At 43.5% G+C, this 21,685-nt stretch overlaps 1 protein-coding gene and 1 long non-coding RNA gene across 7 annotated transcripts in view; one reads left to right on the forward strand and one right to left on the reverse strand.

Moving 5' to 3' along the window:
• BRCA2 (BRCA2 DNA repair associated) overlaps window positions 1–21,685 on the forward strand; it is a 49,841-nt gene that overhangs the window by 17,398 nt on the left and 10,758 nt on the right. For 4 of the 6 annotated variants that reach the window (XM_036228431.1, XM_036228432.1, XM_036228430.1 and 1 more), the window contains exons 12-23: window positions 2,564–2,659; window positions 4,721–4,790; window positions 7,864–8,285; window positions 8,713–8,894; window positions 9,925–10,112; window positions 12,817–12,987; window positions 13,442–13,811; window positions 17,086–17,241; window positions 17,344–17,488; window positions 18,791–18,912; window positions 21,033–21,231; window positions 21,472–21,635. In XM_036228431.1, coding sequence (XP_036084324.1) covers window positions 2,564–2,659; window positions 4,721–4,790; window positions 7,864–8,285; window positions 8,713–8,894; window positions 9,925–10,112; window positions 12,817–12,987; window positions 13,442–13,811; window positions 17,086–17,241; window positions 17,344–17,488; window positions 18,791–18,912; window positions 21,033–21,231; window positions 21,472–21,635 — 2,285 coding nt within the window. Of the gene's footprint in view, window positions 1–2,563; window positions 2,660–4,720; window positions 4,791–7,863; window positions 8,286–8,712; window positions 8,895–9,924; window positions 10,113–12,011; window positions 12,988–13,441; window positions 13,812–17,085; window positions 17,242–17,343; window positions 17,489–18,759; window positions 18,913–21,032; window positions 21,232–21,471; window positions 21,636–21,685 lie in introns of those variants that run through there. The other 2 variants (XM_036228434.1, XM_036228435.1) reach the window with 2 other exon arrangements.
• Window positions 965–21,476, reverse strand: LOC107504801. The gene is made up of 4 exons (XR_001595538.2): window positions 21,350–21,476; window positions 20,955–21,191; window positions 18,907–19,088; window positions 965–1,436 (listed from the first exon to the last, which is right to left on the reverse strand). It is a non-coding gene; the product is annotated as an uncharacterized LOC107504801 (long non-coding RNA).

Genomic DNA, 21,685 nt, shown 5'->3' on the forward strand with positions numbered 1-21,685 from the left:
AAGGGAAGTCCTCAATAATCCAGGCATGCTCGTTTATAGCAGTTAGGGTGTTACACACTACATGTTTTTCCAGACTTTATGTATAGTTTGGGGGAATGTGGCTTTATTCTTGAGATATCTGAGTCTGTGTCCCAAGAAGTCTTGTTTTGAGGTTCTTGATGTAGTTTTAGAGATGTAGTTATAATTGAGAAATTACTGTCAAAAGTTTGGATTTCTCTAGAAAAGTAGAAACTTTGTCTTCATATTATAACAGCCTGCTTAATACAACTTACCTTTCATATAGATAGATTAGATGGACTTGACAGATGATAGATAAAATAGATGATAAAGTATAGATAGATGATAGGTAGATAAATAGATATAGATAGATGATAGGGTGGTAGGTAGGTGGATGGATGGGTGGATGGTTGGATGGACGGATGGATGATAGAGGTTCAGACTATGGCTCTTATTAACTTAAAAAGTTGGTTTCTGGTTGTCGGCTTCGGCTCGCCTCTTTTTCACTAGGAAATGTTCTCAATCAGCTCTCCTCAGCAAACGGTACTGTCGCCTCAATATCTTTTGGACTCTAGTCTGACTTCTCTTTTAAATGTAAATCTAACAACTCAGTTCAATTACTAGTTTAGCTGGATATGTGATTTCTTTCAGTTAGTACCTCTGAGTAGGAATAATATTAAATAATTGAATCTGTTGATCAGTAACAAAGTAAATGCCAAAATATGGAAGCTAAGGAACAAAGTAAGTGCACAAACAAAACAAAAACATACTCGTAGATACAGAGAACAAACTGATGAGTACCAGATGGGATGGGAGTTGGGAGACAAGGTGAAAAATTGAAGGTATTAAGAAGTACAACTTGGTAGTTAGAAAATAGGCACAGGGATGTGGCGTACAGCCGAAGGAGTAGGGTCAATATTCCTACAGTGCCAGGTGGGTACTAGACTAATGGGGGCATCACTTTGTAAATTATAAAAATGTCTACCAATTGTGCTGTACACCTAAAACTAGTATAAAATTTTTTAAAAAATGAATATCAGAACTAACACTCCAGCTTTTAAGTGGATGGTCTTAAATAACTAGCTCCTTTTAAAAACTATAGACTCTTGTAATAATTGAGTTATCAAAAGTTGTCCAGTCCCTTCATAACGCAGAGAAGGACACTGAGGCCAGTCTGGGCACTCTTCCACGTGGTGCCTTTGGCCCTGAGTTAACCTGGTGGATACAGATTTGCGTAGTCGAGTGTTATCCAGGTCACACTGTACCAAGTTTACATTACGAGCAAAGTGATGAGTTCATAGTACTCATCTTAAACTATGGCTGGCCTCTAGTGCAGGATTCTGAAGGGCAGATGCTTAAAGATATATTCTCTTTATGGAAAATAATGGCTTTCTTTGTAGGAATCCATTCTGTTCATGCGTATACGGAAGTGGGTTGGCCTGTTTAGGAAAAAAATAACTTTTAATAAAGTGTTCTCAACAGTGTCACTGTTAACATTTCCCTTACTTCCATGATATATAATACAGAATATATATATAATAGCTTCATCCATTTCTGATTGCATGGCTAGTACAGGTCCTTGTTAAACAATTAGATCACATTGTAATCTAACAGTTGATACAAGCCTTGCATGAACGTTTTTACTTATTAAATCTGTAAGGTAAACACGTGACACACCGAGAGAAGTTTTAAAAGCAAGCTCTTATTGGGAGAGTGCTCATGGGCGAGGTTCACTGGTCTCGAAAGGAGAGGGGCTAGGGAAGTTGCGCCCTGGGATGGGAGAGCGTAGTTTTTATAGGGTTATGTGGGGGTAGGGTATAGAATGGGGAATGTCAGTTGAGCATCCGGATTAGGGCAGTGGCACCAGGGCTTTAGGGTGGGCCCTTGTCCAGATTCCAATGTCAAGCTGGGAGATCCGGATTCTGATATCAAGGTAGGAAGCCTCCAGGTAGGCATCCGGCTGGCCCTTCCCCCGTCGACCTAACAAAAGCCGGCATATTCATTCCCTTTAATAGAGCATCAAAAAGCAAAGTGCCTGTTATTACATATTATCAGTATAATATAGAAATGGATAACTAGAATTATGGTTTAAAATTACTGTCAATATTTGTAGAATTTTTGAATAAAAAGTTTTACTAACATTTTAATGTAATTTGGGTAATTTAAACAATCTCACTAATTCAAGGGTCTATTTGATAAACTTCTTGAGTTTAATAGGAAAAAAAAAGTTTATTTGAAGAAATTTCATTTGTCTTTACTGCCAGTAAATCTAGAGTTATAGTTAGAACTGGTTTATCTTTGACATCTGGTAACATATGTTTATCTCTAGATCCAATTAAGTAGTGGTATTTTAAATGGTCAAAAATAATAGAAATTAAAGTCATATTGAAAAACGAATTTCTCCCAAATAGAATGGTCACTATTAAAATTATAATTATTATTATAATGTATTTTTTACTTAACATATTATGAGTCAGTACTTTAGTTTTCAAAAATGGACTCTAGGCTTTTGAAAAATAAAATTGATATTATTTGCTTTAAAAAAACATGGAAAATTCTTTTTTAGGAGAACCCCCAATGAAAAGAAACTTGTTACATGAATTTGACAGGACAATAGAAAATCAAGAAAAATCCTTAAAGGCTTCAAAAAGCACTCCCGATGGTAAAATTTGCTTTTTATTCATATTTTCCTCCTCTATCCTCTATCGGTACTTCCCATAACATTCTTACAGTTATTTTTCTCAGCTCTTTTGGGTATGTAGATAATCGGACAAGACTTTGTGGTGTGGTTTGTTAAACTTAGTACATCTCGCCTTGTTATGTGACCTTTTCCTTAATAACACCTAGTATCGTGCAGAGGACACATGAAATGCTTATAAAATAATGGCTTTTTACACTAACACTTTCTAAGAATTTAGTAAGAATGTAGTATAATAATCGAGTCAAGCCTTTGGCCCTCACCGGTCACCATGTCACGCTTTGCCGAGTCACACGCGGTCTCTGCGCAGGCCGTCCCTTGTCCTCACTTGTGGCCCCGTCCTTCTGCCGTATCTGACATAGCCTGTCCCTCTTTTGAGACTGTCCTGGATTTGTTTGTTTCCTTGTGGTGTCATGTAACTTTTAGTTCTATTTGCTATTTGGATTAAAAACCTAATTAGGATCAGATTATGCGTTTCGGCAAGAACACCTCACAGAAGCACTGTGTTGCATCATTTTGGGGGCTCATTATGTCAGACACACTTCGGTCACTTCTTCAGGAAAGCTCATTTTCCCTTTTGCAATAAGCACGTACCTTACGGGATGATCTTTGGGTACTGCGGGGAGGGCCAGTTTACGAGACAACCTTTAAATCACAACCTCAGTGTCCACTGATGATATTACCTGAGTCAATTATTTAATTAGAGATGGAAAAGTAGTGATGTTCAAATTCTGTTAGTTCTTATACCTTTATTCGCTAGGATTTCTCAACAAGGAAGAGTTCACCTTTAAGGATGGGAATGAGCTATATATATAGTTCTTCCTAAAAAGGCTTAAATTGTTTTGTTTAATCACCAGTTTTTCAGAGTAAGGAGTAGTTATAATAATCACTGCTATTGGTAGCAAATGAATTTTTTTCTCTCTAGTAAAATTGATTTCTTAGATTTTTATTTATAATGAGTCTATAAAGTTTAAAAGTAAAATACATTATAAATAATGTATTTTTTACAAAAAGAAAACTTTTTTTTTTAATTTTAAATTTTCCCAAGTTTGAAAGTGGAAACCTCTTTAAAGTCTTTTCCAGGGGTTTGTTTGCTTTTGTTTTTTAGCATGCCTTTGAGCAATTTCATGCTCTTTATTGTCATGAAAAGATTTCCCGACTGTCCCTGTAATTCCTGCCCCATTCCCAGAATCACTGTTTCTCCCAAGATGCTTTCAGATCCTTCATGCATCACATTTCTTAGAGTATCACATTGAACTAGGCAGCAGGACACACCAGTAGTGCAAACCCAACACAGTGAAAAAGACACACATAACAGATTAGTTCTGACGGCTTGGATCCCCTAGTAGGTCAGGGGTACTCTGCCCTCAGAGTTTCATGGGTCTCCCTTTGAGAATTACTGTCTTACAGTATATACATAATAGATTCAAATTTGCTATGTATGTTTTCACTACCCTTTCTTACTCAAACGCTGTCCGTACGTACACCGTATTGCACCTTCTTCGTTGTTGTTTACTTTAAAATATATCCAGACATCACTCCTACTGAGCATGCAAAGATCGCCCCATTTTATGGTTGCATAGGACTCGATCATGTGGCTCTATCACTGCATTCTCTTTTTTTCAACCAATCCCCTGTTAACAGACTAGTTGAGGTTTAAGTTACATACTGAGAATAAATATCAAAAATTTAGCTTGTAAACCTTTATAAGAATAAATCTTAAATTTGATATGTGTATTAGCAATGAGCTAACACCTTTGAGTTATTAACATCAGCTGACGAAATTTATACTGATTTATATGTTTGCCCTGTGAGTTATTTGGTATATAGTCTATCAATTTGTGAATTAAATATTTCTTATGATAGTTACCTACTGAGCATTCATTGCATGCATTGAAAATTTTAAGGTCTGTAACTGTCTTAATTTTTTGTGTAAAGTTTTACAGTAATGTAGGATAAGCAGACATAAGAAATAAAATCTCCCATTAGACTTTCATTAATACATAATGTAAAATATTTTTCTAGGCACAGTAAATGATAGAAGATTGTTTATGCATCACGTTTCTTTAGAGCCAGTTACCTGTGCACCCTTTTGGTAAGACATGTTTAAATTTTTTAAATTCTAATATAGTTAGGACAAGTATGGGTTTTTTAAAATAAATATTTCTAAACAGAATGGCATTAATATGCAGTAAAGGACTTAACGCATCCCTTTTTTGAAAGCCTGCATCAGGATTAAATAATTCTATACTTTGGTAGTACTTCATTGTGCTGCTGATATTATTATCTCACTTTTTAGAGTCATAACTAATAACTCTGTCAAGTGGACATCCAGTTTTATTCCAATTTTTGGATGAGGTACTGAGGTTGAGGGGCATTAAGAAATTACTCAAAAACAATTAAGAAAAAGATGGCGTATATGGAAAAGATGGTTTTATCCTTCCTCCCTCTCAAAGCTCTACTAAAATTACTAAGAGAATTTTTTAATATATAAATCCACAAGGACAAAGGTCAGAAAAAACAACAAAACTTTGGAAGCCAAAAAGAGTGAAAGACGTAAAGAGCTGAGACCTGATGTGAGAGCAGAGACGCGGCTCTGTTTCCGCTTCCAGGTTGAGCCTGCAAGACGCTGGCTGGCAGCTGGTGCCTCTGGCCTCGAGGTGGAAAACAGGAAGATTAGCTGAAATCTGTGTAAGAAACATCCACATCCCCTCCGCCACTGCAGACTGGCAGCTCTCTCTCACAGAAGGTTATTCTCAGAAGGTGAATTGGAGGGATTCTGAATTGGGAGTGGGACCAGGGGAGGGGACTGAAAACAGGGTTACTGTTGAGCAGTGAGACCCCTTAGCCTCCTTTCCACCGCTGGCTTTCAAACACTGGCGGCCAGGCCTCTAGGCAGAAGACTGGAAGATTTTTTTCTGAGGAATATAACCATCTCTGTAGAAAAAACTAAAAATACTTAACAGTTAGGGATCCCCAAATCCAATAGCACGACCGGACAACAAGGCCAACAACTGACCAGCCCACCAGCTCCCAGCCAGCTGTCCAGTGCTCACCCTTAACTAAGGAGAGACAGTCAAGGGTCACTCGCCATTGGAAGGACGCCTCTGTGAAAGACAGTGTCGGGAATACAAAAACCAAAGCGAAAAGGAGAGAAAGAAACTTAAAGGGAATAGACCATGCAAGGAGAAGAAAATTTCAAAAGTACCTTAAATAGTCTCAGGAAAGAGAACATACTGCATCCTTGAGAACAAGTTGCTATAAAAAAGAGCTCTTAGAAATTAGAGCTACGATGGCGCAAATGACGCAGCACAGGTAATAGAAGGTCAAAGATGTGAACGCTCCTCGACGATGGAACAGAAGGAAAAAGATGCAAAGGGACTGAAGAGAGAACCAGAAAAGTCCGGTGGGTCTGACGTCTGAAAATCTGGAGTTTGAGAAAGAAGGAACAGGAGAAATGAGAAATTTTCAAAGAAAGAATATTAGGTCTTTAATCAGTGCTGAAGGACGAATTTTCTCGATTAAAAGGCCCTTAGTGAGTGAATAGAAATGACCCTCCCCGTAAGGAGCAGTCTTGTGAAATTTTACACTGGGAGCAAAGAGGAACCTTAAATTTTCCAGAGGGCAAAGAAAATCAGGTTTTAAGCAAAGTTTCAAGAGTCCTCATGGTATAAACCGTCTCGTGATGAACAGTGGGAGCCCGAGGTTGCAGGTTCTGTGATGAGTCTCGCAGAGCCATGCCTTGGCATTCCTAGGGAAGTGGTTTCCAACCCAGAATCCTGTCCTTGACCGAAATACCACGTAAGTGTGAGGGTAGACATTTTTCAGATGCCAGTTACCAAAAGGTTCGTCTCTGTAGCACTTACTCCCATGTCACGAATTTATTTGTGTGCCTCTATGAGAAGTAAACTCTACGATTTCATTTTGTGCATCGCTGTGTCCCCCAGCCAAAGCGTCGCCTGGCACATGGCAGGAACTCATTGCGTATTTGAATGGGTAGCTAAACTAAGTTCCAGGGGTTCAGAGCTGGATAAAAAGTACGGGGTTTTCAACAAGGCATCAAATATTAGGAAGAACATATATGTTAGGGAAGGTGATAAATTTTGTTTTGAATGTGCTGAGTTTGGATGGGTGGGGGATTGGATATCAGGTGTTCTGTGCAGTTCCAAGTGTGGGAACAGTGCCTGGGGAAAGTCGGGCATGAAGACACAGGTGAATATTTTTACTGTTGAATGCTGATGATTCAAGCTGTGGACATGACTCACCTGACCCAGGAAAGTGTCTAGGAAAGAAATCTAACTTTGGAGACAGGAATATTTTTAAGAGTCAGAAGAAAGAAAACCCAGCCAAAAAAAGGCAGGAGGGAAGGGAATAGTGGGATATTATTCATGGTGTCAATGTTAGTGATGAGAATTTAAGAAGGGAAAAGTCAGCCATACACATGAAGCAACATATCTATATATTTATATCTACATATAGATATAGACATATAGATATATATAGAGGGAGAGGGGCAGGCAGGTATCTGAGGGTTAATTAGCAACTTTATGGATAACAGTTTCTGTAGTAATTGGGAGAAGAGAGTTCAGTGAATGGATGTGGGGGAGTGAAAATGGCTCCCTCTGATGAGCCATTCAGGGGGGGCCCTGCAGGGTAGGGAACAGGAAGTAGTATCAGCTTGAGGGCGAGATAAGGCAGAGGGCAGGGTTTCAAGGGTGGGCAAGGCTTTCTGGGTCACGTAAAAGAGTGCTAAAAAAAAAATAATAATGGTTTAGAAGGTGATAGGAAAGGAAGGAGGTGGAGTATGACAGAATGGGGCTCCCCGGAGGACTGAGCTGTTAGCGGGGGTCGGGGTGCAGGCAAAGCTGTTAGACGACTGTCTCTGGGGGAAGCTGTAGGGGAGGAGACAGACGAGGGTGTGGCTGTCACAGCCTCTTCTGTTGGGGGCGTAGGCGACGTCGGAGCTGGGGACTGGTGCGGCAGCAGTCCCGATAGACTTGAAACGTGTGTCATTGTTTAGAAAGGCAGCCACGACAGAATGCAGAACAGTCACCTGAGCAGCATCCCCGTGTAGCGATCGAGGGTCTCCCCAAGACAGAGAGCGTCCATATCACCTCTGTGAGTGTACATTCACTGGTAAATAATCAAATGTTTTCTCCTCATTACAGCACAACTAAGGCACGGCAGGAGACTCACACTCCACGCTTTACAGCTCCTGGTCAAGAATTTCTGTCAAAATCTCATTTTTATGAACACCTGGAGACATCGTCAAGCAATTTATCAGTTTCAAGGCAGCCATTTTGTAAGGTCCCTGCCACAAGAAATGAGAAAAGGAGACACTCGATGACTACAGACAAACAGATGAAAGTCTTTGTCCCGCCTTTTAAGACGAAATCACATTTTCACAGAGACGAACCTTGTGTTAGCAGCTGTACTAATTTGGAGGAATGCACACAAAAACACACAGGCAAACACGACTCTGGTGTTAGTGAAAATAATACTGATAACAGTGAAATCTGTCAGCCTCCCAAAGATAACGCCAGTCAAGTGGCAGCCGTAATCTCCACAAAGTGTGAAGAACCACCTTTAGGTATTGTGTGAAAATTTGGGTTGAAATATTTTTGCCTGTCAGATATTTTGCATATTAAATAACGCCTTGAGGATTTTACCCTCTTGTGATTAATAATTTTAAAACCTTTAATGCTTTAGATTTTTCTAAGTTCAAAGATTAGGTTTGAATTATTCTGATGTTTTCTTTCAAAAAGTAACTATTTGTAGACTCTGGCTTAAAAAAAGCTAGGACTGCTCATATATATATTTCTTTAATCAGGCTACTAATTTTCTTTTAAATTTGAAATAAACATAACAGATCTATTTCTGTTCTTTACAAATTGAACTTTTTTTCATCCTTGAAGATTTAAAATTAAATGATATATATGATTTTATAAAATGAGGGTTGTGCTTTTTAAATTTTTATATTCAATGTTATTTTTCACTAATCGTTTATTCCTTAATAGGTTTAATTCCCAATCTTCAGAATGCCAGAGACATGCAGGATATGCGGATTAAACAGAAGCACAGGCAGCGCGTCTGTCCCCAGCCAGGCAGTCTGTCCCTCGCCAGGGCGTCCGGCGCGCCCCGAATCCCCATGCGGGCAGCGGTGGGAGGCCGCCCGCCCTCGGCATGTCCTCCTGAGCAGGTAGCTTTGTCTGTGGTGCTGGTAGCTTCCATCGCAGAGTGCGATTTTGCTTATTAACTATATCTCCAAACGGTTCTGATTAAAGAGATAAATTTAAGCAGGAGGGACGGTGAAGGGAATCGTGTCCCAGTTGCCCCAGGGTGGCAGTGCCTCCGCCGAGGGCCCTGCCCGCAGCCTGTGCCTCAGAGTCACCTTCTCGTCCCCCGCAAGACACGCTCATGCTTTTGCTGCGAGCACTCCCACGGCTGGTACAGGAGAGTCAGAGCGACCACATCGTGGCCCTGCACCCATGAGAGCCATTTGTGCTTTTCAAAGAGGATTCTGATTAAGCCAGTACTGTCCAGCTGGTATCTTAGGCCGTGGGGAGGTGAGCATGGCGTTGGTAGTGTTAACGGATGACCTTTTCTGAGAGTTCCCTGCGTGCCAGGCACTGTTCCGGCTCTGCAGCTGCGGGTTACCCGTGCAGTCTCCCCAGCACCCCAGGAGAAGGGGGCATTTGTTGAACAGAGGAGGGGCTGAAGCACAGAGGTGACGTCCTGCCCGAGGTCACTCACTCGCAGGAGAAGAGCAATCCAGAGCAAGGAGTCTGACTTGACTCGGGTCTGAAGGAAGGAAAGGACTTCGGGGTCAGGCGCGCTGGGGTGCAGTGAGCACCTCGAAAGTAGGCCAGGCCTGTGTGGAAGTGTGGCCCCTGGAGACCAGACTCCGGAACACACTCCCTTCCCTCTGTTCTTTCCCCTGTAAGTTTCCAAGCTGGCGAGGTCGTGAAACGGGACACCACCTCGCATCCCCGTGTGTCAGGACCACGGGAGGCATGTACGAGGACGGGGAAGGGCACGGGGGGCCTTCGGCTTCCCTTAAGATGCTGAGCTTCTGGGAGATAAGCTAAACATTTTCATAGCGGAAATTTCAGTATTTAGATGAGAAATTTGGGATAAAGTCAGTTTTGGTTTATCATAATTGTTTTTCTATGAAGCATGTTCTTTTTGTTTTTCCTTCATTACCAGATTTTTCTGTTTATTTTGTGCAGCTGTATATGTATGGCGTCTCTAAACACTGCGTGAAAATTAACAGCAAAAACGCTGAGTCTTTTCAGTTTCACGTTCAAGATTATTTTGGTAAGGAAAGTTTACGGGCTGGAAAGGGAATCCAGTTGGCTGACGGCGGCTGGCTTGTACCCTCCGACGATGGAAAGGCTGGAAAGGAAGAATTTTATAGGTACTCTATGCAAAAAGAGTTTGTGTTTTCATGTATTCCATCATCCCTCTCTTCCTCAAAAGTCCTTCTTTTTTCTCTTTCCTTATCACTCTTGAACTTAAAAAGTTGGCTGGCGATCAAATTTTTATGCGTTAAATTATTCGAAGTCCACTATGGTTCAATTGACATTCTGTTGAAATTTTTTAAATAGTGAGTTATGTCTCATTTAGGATTTAATGAATTGTTTTTTCTTAAATTGGGATGTGTTTCTTATGCATTTATAAAAGAAAGACTGACAAAAACAGTTAAATTTGTGTCAGCCTGATTATAGGCCCGCATACACACTTACGTCATAGTCTCTTCCATTGTGTATTTCAGTAAATACCAAACATAGATACTAAAAGTTAAATGTAAATACTTAAATATCAGCATATTGAATAACTAGTCAACTCCAGTGCCCTGAAACATCAGCAGTTTAAAACCCGTTACTGCTTAAGATCTGACGTTTCACGTAAACGTAATTGAAGAGTCTTGCCGACATTATCCCATGCCAGGGACACGAGATGGGAAACCTGTCTGTCACATTCATATGTTTTAATACCTCTGCACATCTTTCCAAAATACATAGTTTTGGGGAATTGGCAAGACATTTTTAATTTTCGTTATGTATTTTGTTATGTTTTTGGAATATTTTGAAACAGGAGTGTCATTTCATCTTGTACTTGTCTCAAGTCGCACATCTCTGCTATCAGTCTAGTTGGCAGAGTCTGGTGAACCTCCGTAGTGTTTTCTTGTGTGCACTGAACTGCATCCTGTGAAGGTTAAGAGCGGGGTTCACAGCATTTGACTGTGGACACTCAAGTTGTTTTTGGATCAGTCAGCGAATATGTATTGAGCACCTACTATGTGCCAGTATTCTTCTGGGTACTAAGGATAACAAAACAAAGTCTCAACCTTAAAAAGTCATACATTCTAGTGGAGGGGTCTGGAGAGGGGAAAGGAAATTTTAAGAAGAAATAAGTAGTATTAGAAGGTGACAAAAAATGAAGATAAAGTTGGGAGGGGGGCGGAGCAGCCAGACGGGGAGAGGTGCAGTGTGGTTTTTTTTCAATAGAGTAAGTAGTCAAGGCTTCCCTGAGCCTGTGACATGTGATCAGTGACCTGGAGGGGGTCAAGGGAGCGAGAGCATAGGACCGTCCGGGGACAGCACGCCAGGCTCTCTGGGGAGCAGGAGTGCTGGGTGAGGCAGAGGTGGGGCCTCACGGGCCCCTCGGAGGACTCTGCTTTTATTCTGCATGGTCAGTTTTCCTCAGAGTGAACCATTAGGCTCTAAAGCAGAGGGTGATGCCGTCTGACTGACTTGTAAGTGTGACCCTGGTGGCTTGTTGAGATCTGACTGGGGCGGGCAGGGGTGGGCGCCGAGAGCGCCGAGGACGCTCACAGGAACCCAGGTGCCGTGAAGATGCTGGGCCGAGGAGGTGCCATCGAGTTGGTGAAGAGCACCTGGGTTCAGGGTGTACTCTGGAGGTGGCACCATGTGCTCAAGGAGCGGGTGTGGCGTGTGGGGGACAGGAGAGTAAGGATGGCTCCGAAGACTGGCGTCAGCAGCTCGACGGCGGTGTCCGTGCACTGAGAATTCAGGAGACCAGGACGGAAGGGGATTCGAGAGTTGCGTTTGGAACGTTAGAGGTTCGGGAGATGAGCGGACACCAAGAGGAGGTGCTGAGCTGGCAGCTGGACTTGCAAGTCTGGCGTCCGTGGGCAAAGTATACGCCAGAGAAGTGAACCTGACTTCGAAGGCCATGAAACAGACGGAGAAAGTTACAAGTGCCCCAGAGCGCGGCGTGGCCACGTCCAGTGAAGGTGCAGCCGCAGGAGCAGAATGAGCGGCTGTGCCGGTGCTGCCAGGGCGAGGAGCAGGAACAGGACGAGGGCCGAGAGCTGAGCGCGCAGAAGGCGTCACTAACCTCGGTGAAAACCACTCAGAGGATTGGCGGGGCCAGAGGCCAAGGAGAATGCAGTCCAAGGGCCGGGAAGAAGAGGCGCCAGAGAGCACAGTCACTCGGGCCCTGCCGGAGAGAGGCAGAGAGGCGAGCAGGCAAAGGCCACTGCGCGAAGAAGGCAGTAGGCTAGGATGGCGCTAGTTACGTTGTGCTTGTTTGTTTTAAGGTAGAAAAACTACTTTTTATGCTGATGGAATAAAGTGGGCCGTGCAGGAGGGGAGATGTCGCCTAGGTCTGTGTCCCTGAATAGCCGAGAAGGGGCGGGGCACGTGTACAGTGGCAGGGGAAGGCCGGGGCGGGGGCCGGGGGCGGCACTCCTGACGCGCTGGCCGGGGCTCCTCTGCCTGCTGCTCTGTCCTTGGGCCTGAGAGCAGCGGTGGGGAAGGAGCAGGGCTCTGAGATTTGAGCAGAGGGGGAGCACCGCGACTAGAGGGGGGTCCTGAGGGATTCCTAAAGTCAAACTGTTTAACAAGAAAAACCATCTCAACTATAACTTTTAAATTAAAGGCTTCATGTTCCAGTTGAAGTAATCGTATTGACTAATACGCTAAGTGAATTTTTATTAGTATATTTTGATACATGTCAAATCACTTTCCAAAATTATTTCTAAAACGTATTGAATGGTCTTGTATTGTAGTTTTTTGTAAAGAGTAGTCATGGCTATTGAATTCAGTCTGATCTTCTGTGGTTTCCATTATGTCCTTCTACCCTCCTCTGCTCAGGGCACTGTGCGACACCCCAGGCGTGGACCCCAAGCTCATCTCTAGAGTCTGGGTCCACAATCACTATAGATGGATCATATGGAAACTGGCGGCCATGGAATTTGCCTTTCCCAAGGAATTCGCCAGCAGATGCCTAAACCCCGAGACCGTGCTGCTTCAGCTGAAACACAGGCAGGTCGAACGTGCAACAATGTGGGACGGTCCCTGCGGTGCGGTTCCGGCGTCAGCGCAGCCGTGGCTTCCGTGCCCCGGGGTGCACGAGCCGGCCGTCGGCGACAGCGCCGTCCCCATGCAGGGCAGCTGTGCACGGTGGTTCTCTTGTCACCCGCAGCCCCGCTTAGTGGAGGTCACACGCTCACACCTCGCGCTTCCCCCTTTACCCCCGTCTAACCTCTTGCCACATGAGAAGAATAGGAATTGCAGAGTCGATCCACTTTCCGGGGGTTTTACTATTCAGTTCATACTTCAGTAGCATAAAACTTAATGCACTGCTAGCTACCAAATTTTAAATTCTCTTCTGTCTCAGTATTTCTTCAGTAAAGGTATTAAATTTTTATTTTTTCAATTATTCAGCATCTTTTTTTACTATTGAGTTATACACTCACATTTTTCTTGTTCTTTTTAGATATGATATAGAAATTGACGGAAGCAGAAGATCAGCTATAAAAAAGATACTGGAAAGGGATGACACGGCTGCAAAAACACTCGTGCTCTGTGTTTCGGAAGTAATCCCGTCGGGCGCGCATCTGTCCGATGCTCACGGCAAGAAAACCAGCGGCGCGGCAGCCAGCAGCGCGGCAGCCAGCGGCGCGGCCATCGTGGAACTGACGGACGGCTGGTACGCCGTCAGGGCCCAGCTCGACCCGCCCCTGTCGGCGCTCCTGCGGACCGGCAGGCTGGGCGTCGGCCAGAAGGTCGTCACGCATGGCGCGGAACTGCTGGGCCCTCCCGAGGCCTGCGCGCCTCTGGAAGCCTCCGAGTCTCTCATGTTGAAGGTGAGGTCCCTGACTGCCCGCGCTGGGGAAGACGCCAGTGCCCACTCAGCTAAGTTCCCGGGAGGTTTCACCTTCGGCATCTAAGTGCACTGAGGCCTGTCACGGAGGCTCCATCTCTCGAGAATGTGCTGACAATGCAGCTTAAGTGGCAGGGTCTCCAGATGCATTTCTCAATGCGTCCGTTCGTGAAGGGGCGCGTGACTGTAAGGCTGTGTCCCGCCAGAAAGGCGGTCGCTGCCTGCCTTGTCGTGCTCCCCAGAGGCAGCCACTTCAGGTGCCCGCGGCTGCTCCTTTCGCTTGCGCTGCTGCGTCTCCTTTTCTCCTGCCGTCCAGGCGGTGACTGCGCGCGCCCTGCTGCGGGGCCGAGCGAGCTGGGCTCAGTGTTCATGTTGTTACGACTACGAAAAACGTTTCGCAGCTCAGCCTTTAATAGACTGTGATTACATTTCCTTTCTCTACAACTTACTGCTTTCCCTGGAGTTATTAACGGTCTTGCTTTTTTGTTTTTTCTTAATTGTGTGTTTACCACCAACTCATTCCCACACGGGAGCTGTGTGAACTCGTCTCACTTTGCTGAAATACCTTTCCCGGTTCCATTTCTTTTCCTCGGAGCACCCTTGGACCTGCCCTGCTTCATTCCGGAGCGGTTCTTTTCTACATGTGCTGCACTGTTATTCTGGAAATTATTTTCAACACTTTCTGTGTTAGAAGCCCTATTTTCTGGATATCTTGTCATTCTAGATTTATTCCTGAGTTTTAAGGACACACCACTGCAGAGGCTTCTTGAGAAGGGGAGCGTGCAGCGTCTGTGACCCTGTTGTAGGTGGGCCAGGTGTGAGTGTGAGACTGATGCCCTCCAGGACTGTGAGGACGTCTCCTCTGTCGTCCTTGCTTCTAGGGCGGCTCCTGCTGAGTTTGGTGCCGTTCCCTTCCCAGCCCTTTGCTGCGAGACCTGGTTTTAAGGTGGTTGTCTCCAATATTCTGAAATTTCATAAAAATGTCCTTTGGAGTCAGCCTTTTTGAAAAATCATTGTCCTGGGGACACAGTGGAACTCAATCTATATGTATTTCTTTTTATATTTTTATTTTTTATTTATTTTTTTTAGGCAAGGCAACCCTTGGTTGATCTCACAGATTGCAAGGACCTTATCAGCTTACAGACGGGATCGGGCTTGTTCAGGGTGGCATGACCGTAGACATCAGTCTATAAACATGTCCTTTGTTGAGTTCCTGGAAATTTTCTGGAAGTTGTTCTTTGATAATTTTTTCTCTTCCATGGTCTCTCTCTCTTTTTTTTTTTTTTTTTTTTTTTTTTTTGAACTTGATATTTGGGCACTGGGCCTCTTAGATTGTCCTCTGATGGGCTTGTTTTTTTCTCCTGTATTCTGTTGTCTTTTTCCCCTATGAGTTCTTAATCTTACCTTCTAATCCCTACAGTGAATTCATGCCTATTGGCATAATTTTCAGTTTTCAGGAGACCTTTATCGCTCCTAATTGGGGGGGTATTTTTATGACATGGGTATAGTATCTTCTCATTTTTCTGAAGTTATCGATCAATATTTCATTTTATTTTAGTGTTTTCTGCTCCTAGCATTTTCTTTCCTATGAGAAGCTCCTTTTTTGTTTCTTTGGGTGTCTCAGGTTGGGGACTTTATTCCGCTGGTGACTGTTAGCTGTGCGTGAGGCGGGCATGTCACCTTGCAGGGTGCTAAGCCGCAAAAGGCAAAAGTGATTTTCTCTTAGGCACTCTGCACATACTGGTGACTGCTCGGAGAGCTGAGCAGAGGAAGCAAACTCGCAGGGGACTCCTTTCAGCATGAGGGTTCCCATAAAGCATCTCACCCCAGCCAGCTGCCTCCGCTGGAGTTCCAGAGTCCAGGATTGGGTGGTTCAGCGCCCCAGAGAGTAAGCCATCCCAGGTTCCTTTTGGTGTTAGGGAAGGGCAGTCGCCTGGTTGCGTGGGATCTGAGGTCCTAGTCATCCTCCTCAGAATCTCAGCTCTTCCCCCCGTTTTCAGCCGTACCTCCTGCTCCTGCCTACAGAGCTACCTGGGTGATTTTGTTTCTTGCTGGCTCTGCACAGGCTTGCTAGCTTGGGACCTCGGGGAGGTTGTGGAATTTCCCTTGTGCTTTAGTTCCATCACCTGTACAGTGGGAGAAGCCTGAGGGTTGTCGTGAAGCCTAATGTGACTATTTCTACAGCACTGACTGTGCCAGGCACTACCGCAAGCGCTCCGTGACTGTTCGCTGTTTTGATAGACAGTGGTCATTCTTGAGCTGCTTTGTTATCTACCACTTGTCCAACAGATTTTTAGCTTCCAAGATTTTGATAATATCTCACCTGCTATCCTCTCCAGTTCTCTTTGTCCCTGTGTTTTGAGGGAGCCTATGTAACTAAGTATATTTTAACCCGTCATGGTTAAATCAAAGTCTCTTGTATTCATTTCCTAGCACAGGCACACTGCAGACACACTGCGGGTTTGGCTCTAGCCCACCTCAGTGGGGAAGAGCGCAATAAAGGGAGTTGCACGAATTTTCAGTTTCCCAGTGCATATAAAGTTGTCTTCCACTGTCCTGTGGTCTGTTAAATGTGCGATGGCGTTATGTCTAAAAAAATGTACATACCTTAATTAAAAAACACGGTTTCTAAAAAGTGTTTACCACTACCTCTGCCTCCAGCAAGCCAGTCTCTGCTGGTGGAGGGTCGTGCCTCAACGCTGACGGCTGCTCACTGAGCAGGGTGATGGCTGCTGGTGGCTGGGGGGGCTGTGCCAATTTCTTAAAATAAGACATCAGTGAGGTTTGCCCCATAGATTAACTCTTCCTTTCACAAATGGTTTCTCAAAGATCACTGATCACAGATCGCCATAACAAATATAATAATAATGGAAAAGTTTGAAATATTGCGAGAATTTTCAAAATGTAACTGAGACACGAAGCTAGCAAATGCTGTTAGAAAAACGGCACCAGGAGACTTGCTTGATGCAGGGTTGCACAAACCTTCAGTGTGTAAATGCACACTGTGTGGTGCAGCAGACCCGTATGCCTGTGGCAACATTGACGTAACGTTTAGACTTTATAGCAATGTAAACAGTTTTTTGAGATACGACATTTTGAAAGTATTTTTCTTGTGCAGTTTTCTACTTAAGCACTTTCTTACCTTCATGAGACTTTTTTAAGTGAGTATTTTTAAAGCGGTCCTAAATGAATGAAACTCTCGTGAAATCAACGTGTCGACTTCACTTGTAAACGGATGTGTCCCTTCGTTTGTCCAGATTTCTGCCAACAGCACACGGCCCGCGTGCTGGGATGCCAAGCTTGGGTTCTGCGCGGACCCCAGACCTTTTCCTGTCCCCTTGTCGTCACTTTTCAGTGACGGAGGAAACACTGCCTGTGTCGACGTGGTTATCCAGAGAGCATACCCCGTCCAGGTATGACATGGTCCTGAAACGCCCTCTGTGGTTCCCTTGAGACAGTTCATTGGGATGACCCCCCCATGTCTGTCTGTCTTTCTGTTTGACGCATGATGACAGTGGGTGGAGAAGACTTCGTCTGGACTATACATATTTCGCAATGAAAGAGAAGAAGAAAAGGAAGCAGCAAAATATGCAGAGACCCAACAAAGGAAACTGGAAGCTTTATTCACTAAAATCCAGGCAGAATTTGAAGAGCAGGAAGGTAAAATGAGTTGCATATTATAAGCGTTTTTATATGAAAACAAGTTTTTCAGTTAGAAGTTTTGAAGGCTTATTTAACTTTTGTCATTGGGTGAATTATATTTTGAGTAATAGATTTCTTTTTTCTAATTCTGTATCTGAATTTTTTGTTTTTAAAAAAATATTATGACATAAATATATAGGTAGCATTGACCTGACCCCAAATTATTACATCTTTATTCAACACACTGAGCTTTTAGATTCTTTTAATTATCTTAGGCAATAAAACACTACATACCCACAGCACTTTGCAGAAGTCTTAAGTAAACTCCTTCGTGAGCTTCAGTACTAAACAATTTATAGCATCCTTTTTTGGTTCTAGTAGCGAGGGAAAGGACCATCAAATTATTTTTCCCTAGACAAATACTGTTATGATGTCACTTGTAAAAAATAGAGAGTAAAAGGGTGGTTATCAGGGCATGGGGTGGAGGATGAGATCGATGCTACTTAAGGTAGTGAATAAGCCATAGAGACCTGATGTGCAGTATAGTGAATCCAGACAACAGTGTTGTACTGTGCTTATGCAATGACGTAAATATCAACGGCAATCATGTTACAATACACAGATGTATCGACAGAACATGCTGAACACCTTAAATCTACACAGTGACACATGTCAAATAGGGACAATTAAAAAAAGAAAAAACACTCAAAACATTATTTTCCCCTAAGCCATTTGTCATTCTCTTTCTTCGGTGTCCTTATGTACACTGTATAATTTTTGCATTTTTTGTTTATGTAGTTGTTGGGTTTTATGTTGTTATGCTTAGAGCTAGAACCTGCTTTCCCTGTGGCATCAATTTTAATGATAAAAATCATAAGTGTGGGTTTTTTTTTTTTTGCTTAAATGACACAAAATTTACTTTTTTATCTACCTTTTTTATTGCTGAAAATTTTATATTCTCCTGCAATTTTTATGATTTTCTGTATTATTTAACTTCACATTCTGTATAAATGTGCAGAAAATTTGGACTCCCAAAACTTGATTTACTTCATTATCACTAGTCCATGCTGTTAATTATTAAATGAATCATGAAATCATTTACTTAGTTTACATATTAAGTAAACTCTGTGTGACAGTTTTTTAAAGCATGAGTATACCTTAAAAGCATGACTTTCACGTTTTCCTAGAAAACTTTTATTTAGCAGGTAAATGATTTCTTACTTTTTAACCCTGCTTCTTTGGGTGTTTTTTGCTCATTTGTCAAGTTCGCAGTGTTGTTAATTCTGCAGGTTAGCTACCGAGTGATGCTTTTTTCCCTAGAAAGCATAACCAGACGGTGTCTTCCGTCGCGTGCCCTAACCAGACAGCAAGTGCGTGCCCTGCAGGACGGTGCCGAGCTCTATGAAGCAGTGAGGGCCGCGCCAGACCCCGCTTACCTGGAGGTGAGGGGCGGAGGGGGCGCGCAGCGAGCCTTGGTCTGCGTCCGTCGCGGGGGGAGTGGTGGTCCCTCTCTGGCATCACAGGAAGCGCTGTGCTACATGCTGTGTTTCTCACAGGGAGCGTGTGCGTTTGTGAGGTCCTCAGTGACGTGCCAGGCCACAGTGGTGCATTTTCAATTCTGTACCAAAGAAAAGATAGGGTTAAATAATTTATACAGTAAAAAGTGGCTTAAAATGCAGCCAAAACGTGGTTACTTAAGATAAAAGCAGTGTTTTAGGTCCTATGTTTCATAATCCTCCATCTCATGGGCCCTTAGGTGGGGAGATTCCAGAAGCACTAAACGGTGTTAGAAATGCCATAGGCTTTAGGATCATGGTCCTGCCGTTTACTAGCCAAATTTGGCATAAAATAGCTGTAAAATGGTCAAAAAATAAAGTCGTTTTAGTATCAAATTAGATAATGTATGTAAAAGTGTACTATTATTAAATTCCATGTAAATGTCAGTTACTGTTATTAGAACATCATTTCATATAGTCAGTAAGCTACTCCTAGATTTTTAGACACCCAGGTATCTAATTAATGCAAATTCTAGGATTAGTTTGCTAGATAGGGAAGAGAGGGGAAATGTTAGGAAAATGGCTGTTTATCGATTAACCTCATCTGGTGACTATAAATCTCCTGTATAGCCTTACTCTTCTTAAACGGTGGGACCACAAGATGAGCAGCGGGGAGAGGGCAGTGTACGCAGAGCGGAACCCCGGCTCCCGGCGGCGCAGCCCGGGTGCGCCCCGCGGCACGCGAGCCGGCGTGAGGCCACAGGCACTGCGCTGCGCTGAGAGCCGGGGCGCCGCCCGCCTCCGAGGAGCCGTTCGCCTCTGACTCCCGTTAGTGCTTAACGCTGAGGCTCGCGCTTTCCATGCGTCATCATGAAGATAGTTTTAACGCCATCCACAAAACTTAACCGAATATCTGTTAGTCTGGAGTCCTGTTACAGAATGGACTAATAAGGAGCAAGTGAGGTGGCAGTAAGGCAGAGAGCTAGAGGACTGAGTTCGAGACCTGGCCTTGCCACTCTGAGCTGGCCAGGTGCCTTGTCTCCTAGGCTTCCTGTCCACCTGCTGTCAAGGGACGGCCTGAGGGCGGCATATCGCTAAGGTTCTGATTTTACATGGCTCCGTGAGATTTCACTGGGATAAAGTTAACACTGATTCTTGGAGGGAAAAGTAAGCATCAGTTTCTAAAATACCCTATCAAAGGGTTTGTTTTGAGTGACAGCGTGGAATGTTTTGGGACTTTGGAAGTCACATGGTTTTCTTAGATTCATATTTAAACTCTGTCTACACTTAGGAGACCTCAGAGTACAGAGCTCCGGGTCTCCCTCATGGCGGACGTTGGGATATTAAGGTTCGCGAGGCAGTAGCGGACTCGTTAGTGTGCTCAGTGTCGGGTTCCATCTTCAACTTTATCCTATTTTGTTTTTGTTCATTCACGCATCCAGTCATTCATTTGTTCATTTTTGTTGCACTGGGCTGAGAGCCCCAAGACAGCAGTGTGGGGAAAGATGGGAGAGAAGCGTGGAGGCACATATCCGTGTTAAACCGTATCTACTGTTCCAGAGAGTTAATGAAGTTATACCAAGGGGCTAAGAATGAGGGCTCTGGAGCTCGCCCCTCCACACGTGCCTCAGTTTCTTCATCTGTAACGTGGAAACAATAACAATGTCTTCCTCAGAGGGTTACTTAAAGATGAAATGAATCCATGCATTTACCACACATAGACCCATTTCTCAGATGTAGTGACCACTCTGCTGTTAGCCGTTTATGTCATCGGTGTTGATGGCTGCGATTACTAGAGAACATCTGTACGTACGGGGCAGTTTGGGCCCTACGGAAGTTTGTCACGAAGGTTAGTAAACAGTTGAAGGCACTTGAAAGTATTTGTTACGTGATAAGCTGAGTACATTAATCTCAATTTTATATCGTCACACCCTTAAAGGGAACTCAACTCTGTTGTATTTTATCCCCATTTAAAGAGATTCACTTACAAGTAGATGGTGTTTTGTGTTTGCTTTGTTTGCTTTTCATTCCAACATTATCTGCTTTCATATATTAAATGATCACAGAGTTATTTTAGCGAAGAGCAGTTGAGAGCCTTGAATAATCACAGACAGATGTTGAATGACAAGAAGCAAGCGCAGATCCAGCTGGAGTTCAGGAAGGCTGTGGGATCTGCTGAGCAAGGGGACCAGGTGTCATCAAGGGATGTGACACCTGTGTGGAAGCTGCGAGTCATCAGCCATGAGAAAAAAGGAAAAGATTCAGGTCAGTATGGAAATTTTTTGTTTTTATCAGTTTTAATTTAAAGCATTATTCATAAAATGGCTTCAAATGCTAGTAAAGTGTAAAGTTAGTGTATATCAGAGGAGCGAAAATGGGTTACCAGCGTCCACAAAATGATGGAATCATCCTCAGATCTCAGTTGTTAGCAGTGCCCATTTTTAAACAAGAATTTTAATGTTTGTCTCTTCTTCCATTGTGTCTTTTTCCTCTTTATCCAAATAGTTATACTGAGTATCTGGCGTCCGTCATCAGATTTATATTCCCTGCTGACAGAGGGACAGAGATACAGAATCTATCATCTCGCAACATCAAAACCTAAACATAAATCCGGACGAGCTAACGTGCAGTTAACAGCAACAAAACGGACTCAGTATCAACAATTGCCGGTATGCACTTTCCATTATGATTTTTCTGTTTTGATAAATGCATAACTAGT

This window comes from Rousettus aegyptiacus, unplaced genomic scaffold (assembly GCF_014176215.1).
Source record: "Rousettus aegyptiacus isolate mRouAeg1 unplaced genomic scaffold, mRouAeg1.p scaffold_m13_p_11, whole genome shotgun sequence".
NCBI lineage: Eukaryota > Metazoa > Chordata > Mammalia > Chiroptera > Pteropodidae > Rousettus > Rousettus aegyptiacus.